The sequence below is a fragment of the Aspergillus aculeatus genome (genome assembly GCF_001890905.1).
Source record: "Aspergillus aculeatus ATCC 16872 unplaced genomic scaffold ASPACscaffold_22, whole genome shotgun sequence".
In the NCBI taxonomy this organism is placed as follows: domain Eukaryota; kingdom Fungi; phylum Ascomycota; class Eurotiomycetes; order Eurotiales; family Aspergillaceae; genus Aspergillus; species Aspergillus aculeatus.
The window spans coordinates 231,004-248,278 of NW_017962997.1; the positions used below are offsets into that span (position 1 = coordinate 231,004).

A 17,275-nucleotide genomic window follows, 5' to 3' on the forward strand; every position below is an offset into this window, starting at 1 on the left:
ATCCTTTCTGGTACTGTCGGCCACGCTGCACACGTTCAACGCGAGGATTCCTTGCTACTCGAAATGCAGTTTCAAGAAGCAAACCTACAGCAAAAGCCAATTCGGCATTATCACCAATCCAACCTGTGATCTTATCACTAATTCTACATGCAGTGCACAGCCCAGTTGGATGACCCTTATAATCAGACCCTTACCCACACGGGACAGCCCATGGGCTAGACGCCTTTTGCGACCGCAGTCCCTGACAAAGAGCCTCAAGAACCGCGAGCCGATCATTAAGTCTACCCATGGGTCTACGCAGGGACCAATCGCATACTTGATTTGGCCCCATTTACATCCTTCAGATGGGGCCTGCCCGTCAATTTGGGGGCTAATTGTCTGAGGATCGCGTATCTGAGTAAGACCAACAACAAGCAACGCCAGTGTGAGTTTCAGAATGCGACAAACACATGCCATTGATCTGCAAGGCAGAGTTGACTTCTCGGTTTTATCATCGTCATGGTTCTTCCTGTTGTAAATATCGCTGTCTCCGGGTCCGCGCCGCGCATCGCTCGCAGCTCAATCTTCCAGGTCGATTGACCTACATCGTACCGATACAGCGGGTCTACACAAACTAGAAATCGATAATAACATGAGTTCTTCCAGCGCGGATGGCTCATACGAGCTCTACAACTACAATCCCTCCGTCGCTGCCGCCGCCATTTTCGTTCTACTCTTCATTGCCATAACCGCCTGCCATGTCTACCAATTGGCCCGAGCGCAAGCGTGGTATTTCACCTGCTTCATTCTGGGCGGACTATGTAAGTGTCTTCAGCAGCAGAGCATCGTAGGCGATGCCGCTAATCAAGCGAATGCAGTCGAAGTGATCGGCTACATCGCGCGTGCCGGAGCGCACAACAATACAAGCAACCTCTCCATCTTCACTATCCAGACGCTATTCATTCTCCTTGCACCACCTCTCTACGCAGCAACTCTATACATGACACTAGGCCGATTGATCTTCTACCTCAACAAAGAAGAGCTCAGCTCCGTGCCGACGCGCTGGCTCACCGTGATCTTTGTTGCGGGGGATATCATATCTTTTCTAATCCAAGGAGCAGGTAAGCCCCTTTCTTCCTGCATTTATCTCTCATCCTCCTTCAAGAGACCTAACACCCTGAGAAAAAGGCGGCGCGATCCTCACTCACACTACAACCGACCCCTCCGCCCTTACCACCGGCCAAAACGTCATCATCGCCGGCCTAGTCATCCAACTGATCTTCTTCACCGTCTTCGTCCTCGTCGCCACCACCTTCCACTATCGCATCCACCGCAGTCCTTCCTCAAAATCCATCTCCTCATGCATCGCCACCGACGGCTGGTTCCACGCCACCTGGGAGACCACCCTGCTAGCCCTCTACTTCGCCAGCGCGATGATCCTGGTGCGCTCGGTGTACCGACTCGTGGAGTACGCAAGTGCTGGGACCACCGGTAGCGACGGGTATTTGGGACGGCATGAGGTGTTTGCGTATGTGTTTGATGCGTTACCCATGCTTCTGGGGATGGTGGTGATGGCGGTATGGCATCCCTCGCGTGTGTTGTTGTTGAACCGCAAGGTGTATCAGATGGATATGGCGTTTAATGAGGAGGGGAATGATGTGCAGATGAGTAAGATATACCTGGGGTGAGTGGAATGTAGTAGGGCGACTTACTATATGTCGTGTATGATTTCTGCTAGAGAGATGGTTCTGTATACTGGTTTCGGGTTATAGTATCACATCTCAGGATAGATAACAGATATAGTGGACTCATTTCCCAGCCTCAAATCTATGCCGCTTACCCCCATGATTGGGAAAAAAGAGTTGATGACGTCTCCGAGCGTGTATATCGCGGAATAAGCAAGAGTCTCGGAAATGATGAATAAGGCAGTGATCCAGAAGCTCTCTGGCAGGAAATCCATGGTTATGAGCTGTTTACTCTAGCCTTGCAGTGGGCACGTTACTTGGATGCATTCCTGAACTGAAGAATGTGGGGTGGAACAACGCACTTGAATCGACTAAAGCCTCTCAGAATGTTATCGACAGATTGGGAGACAAGACCTAGATGGGGCCAATTGACAACTAGATGGATGGCAGCATCACCTACTACTAGCTACGCCTCATGCTGTAAAATAGAAAGTTGAATCCGGAGGCCTATACCGATTCGAACAGTATACTAAATTGTGCAGTTGATGTTATGATCCACCACGAGCTGACAACATTGCTTTTTTAAAGGGGGATGGGATCTACGATGACAGGTCACATTCTCAGAATTTCTCCGCGATCATCACAACAAACGCGCTCGCCCACCCGCACAGCTGCCTCATCAGTTTGCTTATCATCTACAATCGACGTGATGTGTTCTGCCTGAGAGTGGAACCTCAAAGAGCCACTCATTATTTTGGCTGGCCTTGCTTCATCACCAAAGCAATACTCTGCGCCGAACACTGGGCTGGGCACCCTGGCCAAAACGCAGCGCGCACACGACCATCTCACGGATTGGACCGCCATCGTTACACAAACACCGGATTGAGCAGACCCAACAAATTCATCCTGGCGAAGTTCGCAGCATCGAAGACATCCCCACCAACTTCACAGCTACAACTCACCATGCCAACCATCGAAGCCGGCAACCGCGTCTTCCATGTCACCGACATCGACCGCGATAAGTGCTCGCGCATCGTGCCCATGCGGGTTCTTTCGCTGGGTCTGACGAGGACGGGGTCCGAGTGTGAGTGTTTACCTGTGGCAGGTTGCCTAGGCTTGACGAGTCGCTCCCAGCGTCAATGAAGCGGTAGCTGACATACAAATACCTATCTCTAGCACTAATGGACGCCCTGCGCATCCTCGGTTACCACGAAGCATACCACGGATACCAAGCGATGATCACCAACCCACGCGACTGCGAGATGTGGCTGAAAGCTTTGCGGGCGAAGTACGACGGGGTGGGACAGCGGTTCGGGCGCGAGGACTGGGATCGGCTGTTGGGGCATTGTCAGGTCAGTTTTTCTGAACAGTCGTGCAGCAGGAGGAACCTATCGTCCTTGACTTGGTATACGGAAGTCCAGCAGCCGCATGCTAACGCACAATGCATAGGCCGTCTCCGACCTCCCAGCCATCTGCTTCGCAGAAGACCTCATCCAAGCCTACCCAGAAGCAAAAGTTATCATCACAGTCCGCGACGTCGATGAATGGTACGAGTACGTCTACCCACCATTTTACTCCAACCCCTCCCCTTGTCATTGAGAACAGCGCTAACTAAACCCCAGATCAATGATGACCCTCGTCACCGCAATCGACACCCCGCTCAATAAATATCTCCTCGTGCCCCTCATCAACATTATCAACAACCTCCTGCATTCCCGCTTCCGTCTCGTGCCTGATACCTTCCTCAAAGCTGGGTTATGTCTTTACGGGGAAGATGTCCGCACCACCGCCCGCGAGACGTACCTCAACCACGTGGCCAAAATTCAAGCGCTGGTGCCCAAGGACCGACTGCTGCTGTACCATGTCAAGGAGGGGTGGGAGCCGTTGTGTGCGTTTCTGAGGCAGCCCGTCCCCGCGCTGCCGGTGCCGAACGGGAATACCAAGGCGGATATGTTGGCGAGACATCGCGCGTGTATGCGGTTGAATCTGAGGGAGTGTGGGTGGAAGGTGGTTAGGGGGGTTGTTTTGGTTGGGGTTGTGGTTTGGGTTGTGCGGAGGGAGGAGGTTCGGTGGGGGGGTTTGTGGGATGGACTTGTAGGGGCGTTGAGGTTGTAGATTCCTGGGCTTGGGGTGGTGGCTTTGTGAGCTGGTGGGAGTGTATAGTGAGCTTTGGAAGGTCTGTTATGATGGTTCTTTCTGAATAAGTGCACCGTCGCTGACATGGATGATAGCATTTCTGGCATCGTCTATATTGAACTAGAGTGATGACTGCTAGGTACCCTCAACCTGCTAGCAGGCAACCACATCCCCAGTACCTCCTAACTGTACTGTACTAATCTTCACCCATCCATCTACAATGCAATCACCCCACAAAGCACCCTTTAGATCCACATCCGGCCAAAACCTCACCCCCAACCACCATATCATGGATGCCTACACCCTACGCCTACTTTTCCAGCACATCGAAATGGTGGAGCCAGTTACTACACCCTTTGACAAGTCATCAAACAACAGTCTGTCAAAGAGAGACCAAGAAAGCACTAACCTCCGCACAACATCGAAGAACTTATCCGGCCGTACGTTATAACAGCCCTGATGTCTCACTTTAGTCCAAGGCAGCAGGATTACTCTCGATCTATCGCTAGCTGATCGCCCTTCAGCGTGGTTGTACAACTTTCATTCAGCCAGTCTCTCGGTGGCTCCAAAACACAGCATGATAGACACGATGGATCAGCATGCAGAAACGCGCCTCCGTCAGCCACAACCCACAACCTTACCCGGACGTCTCTAGGGAAGAATCGAGTACTGTACTGCACGTACGTAGGTTCTGTCTGTGGCTATTGCCCCTTCGGACAATCAACCATCCAAACTCGGATATTATTATCTCAGGGGGTGGGGACTTTACCGGTTCTGGTAACGAATACCGACCGCTGCGAAGGTAAATTTGGTGCGGTGGAGTTGTGGGGGGGTTACGGCCTCGATTTCTTTTTGGGGGGCTTGAGTCAGCAGCGCGGGACTGCGGAATTGGGTTTTGCGGTTTTGTTAGGAGTCGATGAAGAGTCTCTAGGTTGACTGTGGTTTTATTGGGAGGTTGTAGAGTTTCTTTGGGGTCTGTATGCGCGTATCCACGTTCTGGTGTGACGGGTGGGATTCGGATGGATTGGGGTTTACGGTGGCAATGTCCTGTTAACAGTCCACATGTCGCGAAGATGGCTTTGTCCACTGCAGAAAGGGTGGAGGAGGATAGTGAGGGGAATGAGAGGAAGTGATTTTATCCTCGGTGGTTTATGATTTACCCCTACGTGAGACATGCCCTTGTACTCCGTACTGACAGTTCGCTTGGATGGTTCGGCGGTCGATCAACTCTTTCGAGACGAGGCTGTACAGGATGATCAACACTTTGCTAACATCTACTGTAGGCGCGGACGGCTTGTCTAGAGTTTTGACGGCAACCGAGTCAAAATAATGGGCACTTGACTTGCTGCATCACTGACACGCCAAATCGAAAGGTAATCGAGTACGTAACCGCAGGCTGGGCTGGATACTACCGTGCCGATGTCTTGGCGTGTCTTGGGGATGTGCCGCAGATCAAACAAGCGAGCACCATGTTTCAGATGCCACTGTGACGGCCGTCTGCTAGATCGGAAAGGTGAGACTTCGTCTAGGGGACTATAGAATTGCAGGCGGATGGTCCTCCTGGAACCATGGGGCGCGGCCACGCCGCTCCTTCGGCTGCGAGGGAAAAAATTAATCCTAATCTGATAATATACCTATTCCGTAACCTCTGGGTCGAGGGTGGCGAATAGCCTCGGCACACAAGTAATGCGCCCCCCAGCATTCCGGAAGGGGAGATGATCATCCCGCATTTGGCCATCCCCATCACATTTCTGGGCTGAAGCAATTCTAACTCAGGTAGTGTGAGGCGACGCCTCGAAGCTTAGTTGTTGTCGATGTGAAACTTTAGAGATCTTTTTCTTTCAAGGTACGGCGTGACCAGGAACAAAGTTCAGGTACAGCGACATCTGCAAATTGAGATTGTGGTTGCCTAGAATCACACAGCCCATCATGCTTGCGTGGCCCCTAACGTAGGCGGATCCTTGAGGCTCGGTTCTTGTTGGCCACCGGGTGTGCTAAGCCTTGGGTCCTCGACTTTAGTGGAAGCTTGGCCCTAGGGAGTTGCAGAATTGCAACCAACAACAGGCGAGCACACGTCACGGGCCCCCCGACCGGCCGCGTCACAAGCCACGGCACGCAGGCACCAAGGCACCCAGTGTCATCATTGGTGCCAGTTGCGTGATCTGAGGTTGCAGATGGCGTTCAATGCACCTTATTCGCATGCCCGTTTCTAAAAACAGTGATTCTCAGAGGGCTGATGTTGGTGTTTCGTCTGCGACCGGGGTACGCCATTGGTTGACTCGCCCATGCATAACTTGCTGACTGCATACGTAGATGCGTGATGACTGACCTGGGGAATTAGTTATTAGACGCCCGTCCAGTCCTGTTCTCCAACGTCAGCAACACTGCTTTATTTTCCATTGCATCCGTGGTTCCTTGTTTTGATCACGCACGAATCTAGATACGCACACATCGATCTCTGGCGTAAGGCAACAAGAAAAAAAAACATGGCACCTTCGATCGCGTCTAGTGACAACCGGCCCGAGTCCGGGCGCCCGGCAGAGCACAACCATAAGGCCTCGCTCTCGAGCAGCGCCGACCCTAACTCGGCCCTAATGGGGGAGCGTGCAGGTTAGTGGATGCAAGGAGATTGCATGTTTGATTGCCACAACACCACAACTAACTGGCATGGTTGTAGTGGACAGTGTCGGTTCGAATGGCTTCTCCCTACGCTCAATGCAGCATCGCGACCGCGAGGGCAAGCTGATCAGTGCGTTTCCCCTTTTCCCTGTCTCAACACGCCGGTCTGACTGACTGACTGCTCTTATAGCGGATCCTGACTTGTCCAACCCTACCCGTTATCGATTCGAGCGGCCCTTGGATACAATCCGGTCCTTTGAGGCGGCGATTGAACGACGCAGACGAGAAAATGCTGGCTTGTAGGGAGGACGCTGAGAAAGACTGAGGGCGGAAATTCTGGAGGTGTACGATTTATTGTTTATGTTTCAATTCCGGCGGATTGTATTATTGGAAGGCGTTCAATGATGTAATGGAAGCGATGATCGATTTCAAACCTCTATTTTGTTTTGAGATGAGATGGTGTTCTGGAATCCTCGTACTTGGTAATTCTGCATCTTCGGTCGGGAGCGTCTGGGGCTTGCCGAACTCCGTCGAACCGCTCGCTGCCTTGAGGCGTACCTCAGGCCGGGATCGACAACCGTCCGTCAGTCATCGTTGACAGCTCAACTTCTACACTTCATTATCTACAGTACAGGACATCATACATTCTATCTACAGACAACCACGATCTGATTGTTGTCTTACAATTCATGCCGAATAACTGGCCCCCTTCGTCTGCCCTCTCTGGGCGACATGCGCTAATTACTGGTACTTATAGCCAGCGCGACTGCCGTCCCCACTCGAGGGAAAAATATTCTTCTCTAAGATCAGGCATCCACTTTGGCACCACGACGACGCATCCTCCACCCACCAATTCGGCCACCGTCCCACTTCACCATCGTTCGTCTACCGAATTTTCGGTCCAATGGCTTCGCGCTTCGCTGCGAGTGGACGCTCCCGAGCAACTCTAATCGCTAGTCCTTTGCTAGCACCGTCCTGGCCACTACAACTGTCAACCGGCATGATGGTGGGTGACGCGTTCGCCTGCATAGCGGGCCCCAGCCAGGAGGTTTGAGAGGCCACAGCTCTCGCAACTTGCATCGGGCGAGAAATTCAAGGGCTGCTAATTATACGCTGTCCTTTTAAAATAGCCTGTGCCAGGTTTTTCCTTGGAAGAATGGTTATATGTTCCCCTCTCAGTTCCCTGTTGTAAGCGGACTGAGGTCTTGATATACTCGTCATTCGTTTTTTGTCCTCCATTCACTCGTTATCCTTATATCCCTGGTTGTATTTGCGTTTTTCCTTTCGTGCACTTGATTGATTTGAACAAACTCCTAGCATCATGAAGCTCTCCCTCGCTCTTGGAGCGGCAGCCTTTGCGGGATCTGCTCTGGCAGACATTGATCCCATCGTCATCAAGGTACGTCTGGTAATCCAGCCTTTTGAACTACTGCTAATGGCTTCAAGGGCTCCAAATTCTTCTACAGCAGCAACAACACCCAGTTGTAAGTGGTCTTGGCCCATCTGTCTTGATTCTGCTAACAGTGCCTAGCTATATTCGTGGTGTTGCCTATCAGGGTTTGTCTTGTAAACACCTTTGACTTCAAGCAGTCTCTAACGTCTTCAAGCCGACTATGACTCCAACTCTACCGACAGCAGCTCCACCAGCTACGTCGACCCTTTGGCTGATGCCACCACCTGCAAGCGTGACATTCCCTACCTTCAGGAGATCAGAACCAATGTCATTCGTACTTATGCGATCGACCCAACCAACAACCACACCGAATGCATGAACATGCTGGCTGAAGCCGGCATTTATGTCATTACGGACATGTCGGACCCTGATCAGTCCATCGACCGGGACAGCCCGACCTGGGAGACCAGCCTCTTCGCCCGCTACAAGGAGGTGATCGACGATATGTCCCAGTTCAACAACACTCTCGGCTTCTTCGCTGGTAACGAGGTCTCCAACACCATCGACACTACCGATGCCAGCGCTTTCGTCAAGGCCGCCGTCCGCGACTCGAAGGCCTACATCAAGGAGAAGGGCTACCGTTCCATGGGTGTGGGTTACGCCACCAACGACGACGCCGACATCCGTGTCAACCTGGCCGATTACTTCAACTGTGAGAGTGAGGATGTTGGTGTCGACTTTTGGGGTTACAACATCTACTCCTGGTGCGGTAACTCCACTTACGAGGAGTCCGGCTACGAGGCCCGCACCGAGCAGTTCAAGAACTACTCCGTCCCCGTCTTCTTCTCCGAGTATGGTTGCAACACCAACGGTGTTCGCGAGTTCACTGAGATCAAGGCTCTTTACGGTGACGATATGAACAGCGTCTGGTCCGGTGGTATCGTCTACATGTACTTCCAGACTGATAACGACTACGGTAGGTTACTCAATGAAACATGTGCATTCTTATATACTAACTCCCTCCAGGTTTGGTCTCCGCCATTGACAGCACAAGTGTCAGCACGATGGCCGACTTCAAGTACTACTCCTCGGAGATTCAGAGCGCCACGCCCAGCGGTGTCGACAAGGCATCCTACACCCCGACGAACACCGCGCTCCGGAGCTGTCCGGCCATTGGTACCTCCTGGGAGGCTAAGGCCACTCCCCTGCCCCCGTCTCCCAACAGCGCTCTCTGCTCGTGCATGGACGCCGCCGCCGGGTGTGTAGTCAAGGACTCCCTCTCCAGCTCCAAGTATGCCGCCCTCTTCAGCGAAGTTTGCGGCCTCGTCTCCTGCACGGGCGTCTTCCACAACGGCACCACCGGCACCTACGGTGACTACAGCATGTGCGAGGCCAAGCAGCAGCTCAACTGGGCTCTGAACCGCTACTGGGAGAGCCAGGATAAGGAGGACTCCGCCTGCAGCTTCGCCGGCTCCGCCACCACCACCGCCGCCAGCACCGCCAGCACCTGCAGCTCCATGCTCTCCCAGGCCGGCACTGCCGGCACCGGCTCCGTCTCGGCCACCATCACCGCCACCGACGGCTCTTCCAGCACCTCCACCTCCACTTCCGACTCCAGCTCCTCCGCCGGCCACATGACCGGTGCCTCCATGGTGGCCGTTGGCTCTCTCCAGCTCGGTGCCTACGTTGTCACTGCCATCGGTGCTGGTCTGGCCATGATCATGTTGTAAGGGTGAGATGCATGTGTATGGTGGATCCGTACTCTGCGATTCATGTTGCATGTTGTCATATAGAAGGAGATTAGTTCAGCTCGCTGCAATATTTTTTTCATCACACTCATTTACTTTCTTCGTGTACATTACCTTCAATCATTTCTATGCCTTCGCTTGTGCAGTGGCAGTTGAACGTGGCTCGAACACGATACAGCCAATTGCCTCAGAAAGTAATCTGCATGAATTGCCCAGCCCCTTAAGACCTCAAAGACCACCCAGCTTCTACCTCGAGACACTGCTCTGCCTCTGGACCAAGCTACACAGTACACAGACATGTACGTCCTCCACCGCGACCCATCCACGCATACCCATCCCAACTTCGAAGCACTCCTATCATCCACCTTCAACCCCGAATCAAGCAGGACACAGGTAACACGAGCATCGCGCAAGTCCACACCTTTACTCGCCTTCGAGATTTAGAGGTCCTCGGAATACCCGAATGCGGCACTTCATTGCCTTCACCCGCTGCTGCGCCGGTAGTGAGTGCATACTCGATACGGAGGATCGGAGCCTGATTCTTGTTTAAGCAAGCAACTGAGCGGTCCAGTCCACAACCAGTCCAAGCTCCAGTAACAGACCTCATCGGAAACGCAACAACTCAATGATATCATATCCTCATATTACTAAACATTACCTATTACGAATATTATACACAAGAATCGAACCCAACCCTAGTCCCAAATAATCCCAAGCATCCCGCACGCACTCTACTCACTCTTCTTCATCTTCTTCCCCCTCGGCCCGGCAACAGTTCCCATCAACACTGCCAACACATTAGCACTTACTTTCCTCCCCACCGGCACAAATTGACAAATATGAAAGGAAGACTCACCATCCCAATGCTTAAACGAACTGGAATAATTGCCGCGGAAATACCGATGATGATCATCATGCCAATCGGAGCCGCCCCACAGCGGGAACACCCTGCGCAGACTCCAGGGGAAATCATACCCGGAGTGCGCGTCGATGGCCTGGAACTGCCGCAGCGCGACCCAGACCAGCACGGTCATCAGGTGGACTTCGCCCGTGCACCAGCCCAGCACGAGCGGGGGGCCGATGGTCCCGAACCCCAGCAGCATCGTCTCCCAGGGGCTGGCGTATTCGGCCGTCAGGCCGAAGGGGGTGGCGTACTGGTGGTGGACGCGGTGGACGGCGCGGTACAGCGGGCCCCAGTGGAAGGCGCGGTGGAGCCAGTAGTGGTAGGTGTCTTCGACGAAGAAGAAGATGGTGGTTTGCAGGGCGAGGGTTTTGAGGTCCGGGAAGGGCAGGGTGTATTGCAATCCGAAGAATTCCATCATCGGGTGGAAGAGGACGATCAGCGGGAGCTCGACGATGAAGTGGATCGCTAGGATGTATTTCACGCAGTTCCATTGCTCGCGCGCCGATGGCGGGGCTTTCGTGTCTTGGATCTTGAAGCGGTGGAAGAGACTGGGGAAGGCGTCGGCGATGATCCACGGGATGCAGCGGCTGAAGTAGAGGATCTCGTGCGCGAGGAAGGTGATGATTCCTAGGGTTCATGGGGTTAATTGAAAGGGTTTTGGGCTTGGTTGGCAGGGTGGGCGTACCTGTTGCGATGATGTCGTTATCCCAGTAGGCGTAGTGCGTCCACCAGAGCTTCTCGAGGAAGGACAGTTTGGGGTTCAGGCTGGCGATCTCGTATAGCTCGTGGTAGGAGCCCGTCGCCGGCGCGGCCAGGGTGGTGTTGAAGGTGTAGTCCATGATGAGGTTTCCTCAGCGCATATCCCGTCACGCTGTTGATTCGCTTTCAGGCTGTAAATCGAGTCAACAAAAAGTATATGTACTTTTCCCTCCTCGGTTGTGGTGACCGATAGCCCTGGTGGGTATCCGGATGGTCTGATCGGACACACCACTCCGGATCCCGGGCAGAACATCAACTGATCCCGATCCGTGCCCTGAAATTAATTAATCCCATCAACTCAAATCCCGCCCGCCACTCACAACCTCCCCTTGCCTTTCCCCGGATTCGGCCAGATCACCACGGCCCACAGGAAATGCATAATGTGTTTTATTATTGGTTCTTTGGACTTGTGAGGTAATTGGTCGGTTGGAGGCAACGGTCGAGACAATGCATGCGCCGCAGAGGTCATTCTGGGGCTAAAACGAACGAGCCGGTCGAACGACGCCGGATGCCCCTGAGCCATCGCTGCCTAAACGTCCAGACGTACTCGTAGTCATTTCAGCCGGAGGAGGATGATTGTCCTATTGTTCGCTTCTAGGGGTGTTAAGGTTCTTTCGGGAGTATCTTTCGACAACTACACCTTGACGTTCGATGTGTGTACGTAAAGGAGACTTGGGCGCGAGGCTTAAGGTTAGAGACTCTTGATAATCTACAGCCGACTGATTCCCGACTTTCATCACATCAATTCTCGATAGATCCTCTAGACCTAGATTGTTCTCTCGGGCCGTGACTTCAGTATTTAATTTTCTGGAGAAGGTAGACTGCAGATTGACATTTCAGTTACTGGTAGCCTCATGCTAGCTGATTCCTGGCGCTGATTGGCAATGGACCTGGCCAATGAGTATCGGCCGCGTCGGCCCATGGTAGAGGGCTCTCATATGGCAATGCATTTCCGAATCCCCTCAAGCAGCATACCTAATTATTCGGGCTAGTGGTTCGACGGAAGGAGCAAGATAGCACGCAGAGCTTCTTTATCTAGCTGGACCCATTTTTTGACGCACGATGTGAGGTAGTCGTGTTTTGGGACGATCTCGAAGGACAGAAAGGTCTAGGCATCGCGGAAGTAATCACGCCACTGGCTGGTGGACCTACCGATTGACTTGCTGTCATATGAAATTGTTTTTGCTTATTTGAGCAATTCGGCAGTAGTCCTAATACGAGGACTGAGCTTACCTTTCGCTGTTGGGGTGCGTTATATAAGCATCTAGGCTACTTGCGGACAATAATAGGGCTCCGATGATTTCAACAGAGCCTTGACAAAGTAGCATTTATTTGGCCGGGTGCTGCTGCTCAATGACTTATGGGGGGTCATCATGATCATCAGTATAGAGAGTGCTCGATATTTTCACCTGGCACACTGAACCAGTCTTCGCCAGTGAAGTTGTCGGAACCTGTTGCGTGAACAACGCTGTCATTGACAAATGTAAATTAGCGAAATAAAAGGGATCGTCGCTAAAGAAGTGCGCTGCACGATGACTTCAGCCTCTAGAGCTGATACAATATGAGTAAGCGTACTGGTCTTCTTCGCATCACAACTTTGTGAGAAGGCTCTGCTTTCCTCGTCGCCAGAGCAAGTTCGATAACACATAGGTGCGAAAGACATGGTCCAGCCTCACTCACCTGCAAGATAAAATTCATTGTGGCCTTCAGACAAACCATCAGTCCTCTTGAGTCCCGATACAAATCATGGAGAATGATAGCAGAACAACGCTGTCTGCCGTGTTGCAAAATGTTTGATTCGCAGATCTATGCTCCAAGCATAAAGGGAGACAAGAAACGGGAACTCAACCCCAGTCTCACCCCAGCCACATCCTTCTCCACTCCCGCTCATCTCCGCTCATCTCCGCTCTCGTCCGCTCTCGTCCGCTCGCTCTCAGCCTTCTCTTCTTCACACTCCCAACACTTTTTCTTATCGACCAGTAGTGAGCCTGAGTTTCTCGCAAAACACATTTAAATAGCTAAATTGAGGACAGCGATTGCGCATACGAAAAGCCGCAATTCCGTGGCCCGCGATGAGTTGTCTCGCAGGATCCCGCAGGCCGGGCATGCAGTGCCAACACGTCCTCCCCGGTTTTCTTTATCATCTACCACGAATCCTCAACTTCTAAGCTTTTCTCACATCTCAACAAGTTAGCCTACCTCAAAATGTCGAATCGTCACGCTTGGGAGACTACCGAGGTGATCATCTGTGGCTGTGGCCCCACGGGGGCGATGCTGTCCGCCTATCTCGGTCGCATGGGCATCCGCAACGTCGTTGTCGAAAAAGAGACCGAGATCACGACCGACCCTCGGGGTATTGCATTGGATGATGATGGCATTCGCTTGGTTCAAGGACTGGGCTTGTACAATTCGATCTACACGGAAATTGGAACTAGTACGTGGTTCCCTACCACCAATCGACGTGCGCGGCTAATGTACGAAAGGTATGGGGGAATTCAGGTTCGTTAGTGGCACTGGTCACGATCTATACAAGTCTCCCATCCTCGAGATTAATTGCAACGAGGTCAGTCATCCGTTCTTGATGATAGGCTCGATTACCGCTTACCACAGCTAGACCGCGGGTACAACAGGGCATGTCGGGTACATTGGCCAAAAGCAGCCGACGCTCGAGAGTAAGCTGAGAAGCGCCATGTCCCCCGTGTATTGTTCCCTGCGATGCGGCTCCGCGATTGTCGACATCAAGGAAGACGACGACTGGGTGTACTGTACGTACCACAGCGTGGGGGGGAAGGACCACAAGGTGCGCGCCCGGTACTTGGTTGGGGCCGACGGCAAGACGGGATTCACGCGGAAACAATACCTGGAGCCACGCGGGGTGATGATGGAAAAATTTCACGAGTTAGTCTCTCAACTCCCAACTGGGAGCAGATGCTAACATCAATATCAAGAGCGTTCTATGAGGAGACATGGGTAGCGCTGAACTGGAAGATGACCCTCCCGACACCCGAAACTCATCCCAGCTTTCCCTTATGGGAACTAGGCTACAAACCAGAGCACGTATACGACTTATTCTTTCCGCCAGAGTTTCGCTTTCTGTGCAATCGCAAGAGACCGGCGGTTTGTGGTCGTTTTGGCCTTCCCGGGGATAGGCTCTGGAGGTTCGAGTACCTTGTCTATCGCGATGAGGATGGAGATCGCATGGCGGAACCGGAGGCGATGAAGCGGACTGTTCTTCCTTATTTGACGCACAAAGGGAGCAAATACGGGTTGGTTGATTTCCTGACTCAGAAGCGCCTTCTAACGAGACTGTAGACTGGACCAAGATGTACAGTTCCCTGAAGACTGTATCGATGTCCTTCGTTGCCGCCCTTTCAAATTCTCGTCTCGTACATGCAATGTATGGGCTAGGGATAGGGTGATTCTGAGTGGCGACGCAGCGCATGTCTTTCCGCCTTGTAAGGTCTCCATTCTGAGCCTCTGATCTAGTTACTTACACCTTTAATCCAGTTGGGGGTCAAGGCATAGTATCCGGTTTTCGTGATGCAATCTCCCTGTCGTGGCGCCTCGCAATGCTCTGCCGATATCAGCCCTACAAACGCAATCACGAAAAGGTCTTAACCGCATGGTACCTTGAACGCAAGCAGCAGCTCGGAATATCTTTAGCCACGACGGTCCGCAACGGCGAATTAGTGTGCGAGAGAAACCTGCTGAAGATCCTCTTTCGGGACTGGTCTCTTTGGCTCCTGCAGCTCTTGCCGGGGTATCGAGAACAACTACGGCATGGACGTCGGGACAAAGCATCATTCCGGCTTCGACATTCTGCCGGCATGCCGTTCATACCCGAACTCAACGGAGGTGTCTACTTGCCCCAGGTCTATTGTCGCACCCCCACCGGCAAGGTCCTTTTCACCGACGACGCCATCTACCGTTCCGGCTCGAAATCCCTGTTCCGCGTGTTCATTTACCTACAGAGAAGCGATGAAGTCGCTTCTGCCCGAGACGCGCTGGAAGGGATCGAGGAATGGTCCCGCGGAGAATTCAATAGCCACGATGTCCCGATTCTCGTGGAAGGGATGGACCCGAAGGACGCGCGGACGCCGAACGTATTCCAGATTGCAAGTGTTGAAGAGTTCTCCCAGTCACCTCTGTGCAGCCAGCGCCCTGCACCCCTGTCGTATGATCCGTGCCTCATCGGAAAGAGCATCAAAGCAAAATATGTGATTGTCCGACCGGACCGATTCGTGTTTGCAGCTTGCAACGAACCGGGGGAGTTGAAGGAGGCGGTACAGTGGATGCTGAGGTATCTCTACGGTGAGGTTTGAGGTCTGACATGGCCAACCATGACCAATTTACTGCACCTTATGATATGTGTATATACTCTTCGATATGGTAATGAACCTCTCCTCTCTAATCCACGGAATTCCCGTCCCCAAAGGTTCAACCCCTCCGCGGACAACCCGATAACCAGCGCCAAAGCAGCGGTCAGAAACCGTCCACAACGCCGGACCTTCCACAGAACCACGCTTGTCCAAATCCAGCCTAGTCAAAACATTCCCTCAGAACCTATGTCAGGACGACACCAATCACAAACACCAGTGACTCGTGTCCCCATGTCCCATTGGTCGGAAAATTCGACTGTGGCCGGGATTGTCTCGGGATCCGTGGCCGGGCATCGAAGCGGGTCCACCCCCTGACGAAGACTTCTCATTTCCCCTGATTCAGACACCACCAGAAAAATCAGGCAATATAAGGCCACCTCCTCGCTCGGCCGGAACCTGGACATTTGGGCCTGTGGCACAATTGTGCTATCTGATTTGATTGGTTGTATGGGTTCAATTGGCCACATGGGTTCAATTGAATGTAGATTGATAACTGCCTGCTAGAGGCTGGTGAACTCCTCCAGTCGGATTGTGCGTGGAGGTTGAACTGTTGAACCGTTGAACCGTTGAACCCCTTCGGCCGGGTGGGGGCTTGATGTATGTTTTGGGATGGGTATGGCTATGCAATGTAGCCGCGATACTTACATAGGAGTAAGTAAGGTGCTACTTGACTTAGGTGTACTTGGTTTATTTGTGCTGTGCAGATGACATTAATTAGAGTATTGGAGTATGGTGGTGGGGTGCCTCGCAGACGGCACTGCCAGTTGGCGCCGGATGTGTATTCTGCCGGAGGTATACGAACTGCAGCCATTACTGCAGACATTGACATTGTCAACATTGTTGTCTCGTTTCACACTCAATCAGATATCCAGAATTAATTCTCGGACAATAAGACATAATCAAGCAAGAGAGCCTCAAGGGTTAGAGCAGTCCTCACCTGCCTTACACTCAAGGCATTCGAAGTGCCAAAGCATGGAACAGTGCTGTACGTCAATATATATCTGGATGGAGATAAGTGGACTTATCCGCACTTACTCTGCACTTGACGTTTGAATAGCAGGAATCTCATTCGAGAAGGCCCAAACAGAAAGTGTGCTTGTACCATCTCCAGCTCGATTCAATGCCCTTGGAACGTACTATATAAACACGGAAAGAATGATGGAGGAACGAACAGGCGGAGCAGGAACAGATACGATTACTATGTGACTCAATGAGCCTTGTGAATAGCACCCGCAAAGCACCCGTAATCTGGTTCCGGATGACAGCAACAAACATCATCATCATCATCATCATCATCATCATCATTACCAGCCTTCAGGACCATTCCAGAAATTTTTAGTTCCTTATAAACGAGTCTTCTTGCTCGCTGGCAACAGTCGATGCAACAATCTCGCATCTACCCTTCTGCAAAAATCCGCCATATTCAAGACATCAGTGCTGACTACCTATCTCTGAATCATACTTTGATATTTTTTACCAAAAAAAACTTTAACAAACATACTTCGTCGATTTAACCCAGAAGCAGAGAAAGAGAGAACAAAACGTTGAAAAGAAAGGACCCAAAAGGTGGATCACGGGTTCAAGCAAGAACCGATCAAGATCACCGTCGGCCACGAACACGAAGTGGAATACTTCATCAGAGTCGAGGATGAACGTCTGGTGGCGGATGGGGA

General features: G+C 52.2%; 6 protein-coding genes across 6 annotated transcripts; 5 read left to right on the forward strand and 1 right to left on the reverse strand.

The window, feature by feature from the left end:
* Positions 1-631: 631 nt before the first annotated feature.
* ASPACDRAFT_64687 (RTA1 domain-containing protein) lies at positions 632-1,667 on the forward strand (the record flags this gene model as incomplete). Its single annotated transcript, XM_020204020.1, has 3 exons — positions 632-800; positions 858-1,100; positions 1,168-1,667. The coding sequence occupies 3 exons, from the start codon at positions 632-634 to the stop codon at positions 1,665-1,667; spliced, it is 912 nt and encodes a 303-aa protein (XP_020051420.1).
* A 640-nt stretch (positions 1,668-2,307) lies between these two features.
* On the forward strand, positions 2,308-4,159 carry ASPACDRAFT_127578 (sulfotransferase family protein). The gene is made up of 4 exons (XM_020197038.1): positions 2,308-2,748; positions 2,841-3,016; positions 3,114-3,217; positions 3,287-4,159. Exons 1-4 carry the CDS (start codon positions 2,628-2,630, stop codon positions 3,777-3,779), a joined length of 894 nt encoding a protein of 297 aa, XP_020051421.1. The 5' UTR covers positions 2,308-2,627; the 3' UTR covers positions 3,780-4,159.
* Positions 4,160-6,217: 2,058 nt separating this feature from the next.
* ASPACDRAFT_82230 (DUF2406 domain-containing protein) lies at positions 6,218-6,866 on the forward strand. Its single transcript, XM_020206051.1, has 3 exons — positions 6,218-6,410; positions 6,478-6,549; positions 6,610-6,866. Exons 1-3 carry the CDS (start codon positions 6,287-6,289, stop codon positions 6,720-6,722), a joined length of 309 nt encoding a protein of 102 aa, XP_020051422.1. The 5' UTR covers positions 6,218-6,286; the 3' UTR covers positions 6,723-6,866.
* A 778-nt stretch (positions 6,867-7,644) lies between these two features.
* Positions 7,645-9,693, forward strand: ASPACDRAFT_82233 (glycoside hydrolase family 72 protein). Its single transcript, XM_020206052.1, has 5 exons — positions 7,645-7,818; positions 7,866-7,903; positions 7,951-7,976; positions 8,027-8,788; positions 8,839-9,693. Exons 1-5 carry the CDS (start codon positions 7,741-7,743, stop codon positions 9,540-9,542), a joined length of 1,608 nt encoding a protein of 535 aa, XP_020051423.1. The 5' UTR covers positions 7,645-7,740; the 3' UTR covers positions 9,543-9,693.
* A 491-nt stretch (positions 9,694-10,184) lies between these two features.
* Positions 10,185-11,531, reverse strand: ASPACDRAFT_1908408 (sterol desaturase family protein). Its single transcript, XM_020198854.1, has 3 exons — positions 11,150-11,531; positions 10,417-11,091; positions 10,185-10,347 (listed from the first exon to the last, which is right to left on the reverse strand). Exons 1-3 carry the CDS (start codon positions 11,301-11,303, stop codon positions 10,292-10,294), a joined length of 885 nt encoding a protein of 294 aa, XP_020051424.1. The 5' UTR covers positions 11,304-11,531; the 3' UTR covers positions 10,185-10,291.
* A 1,897-nt stretch (positions 11,532-13,428) lies between these two features.
* On the forward strand, positions 13,429-15,545 carry ASPACDRAFT_36837 (uncharacterized protein; the record flags this gene model as incomplete). The annotated part of the gene is made up of 6 exons (XM_020200251.1): positions 13,429-13,657; positions 13,707-13,786; positions 13,838-14,121; positions 14,172-14,489; positions 14,536-14,678; positions 14,731-15,545. The coding sequence occupies 6 exons, from the start codon at positions 13,429-13,431 to the stop codon at positions 15,543-15,545; spliced, it is 1,869 nt and encodes a 622-aa protein (XP_020051425.1).
* Positions 15,546-17,275: the final 1,730 nt, after the last annotated feature.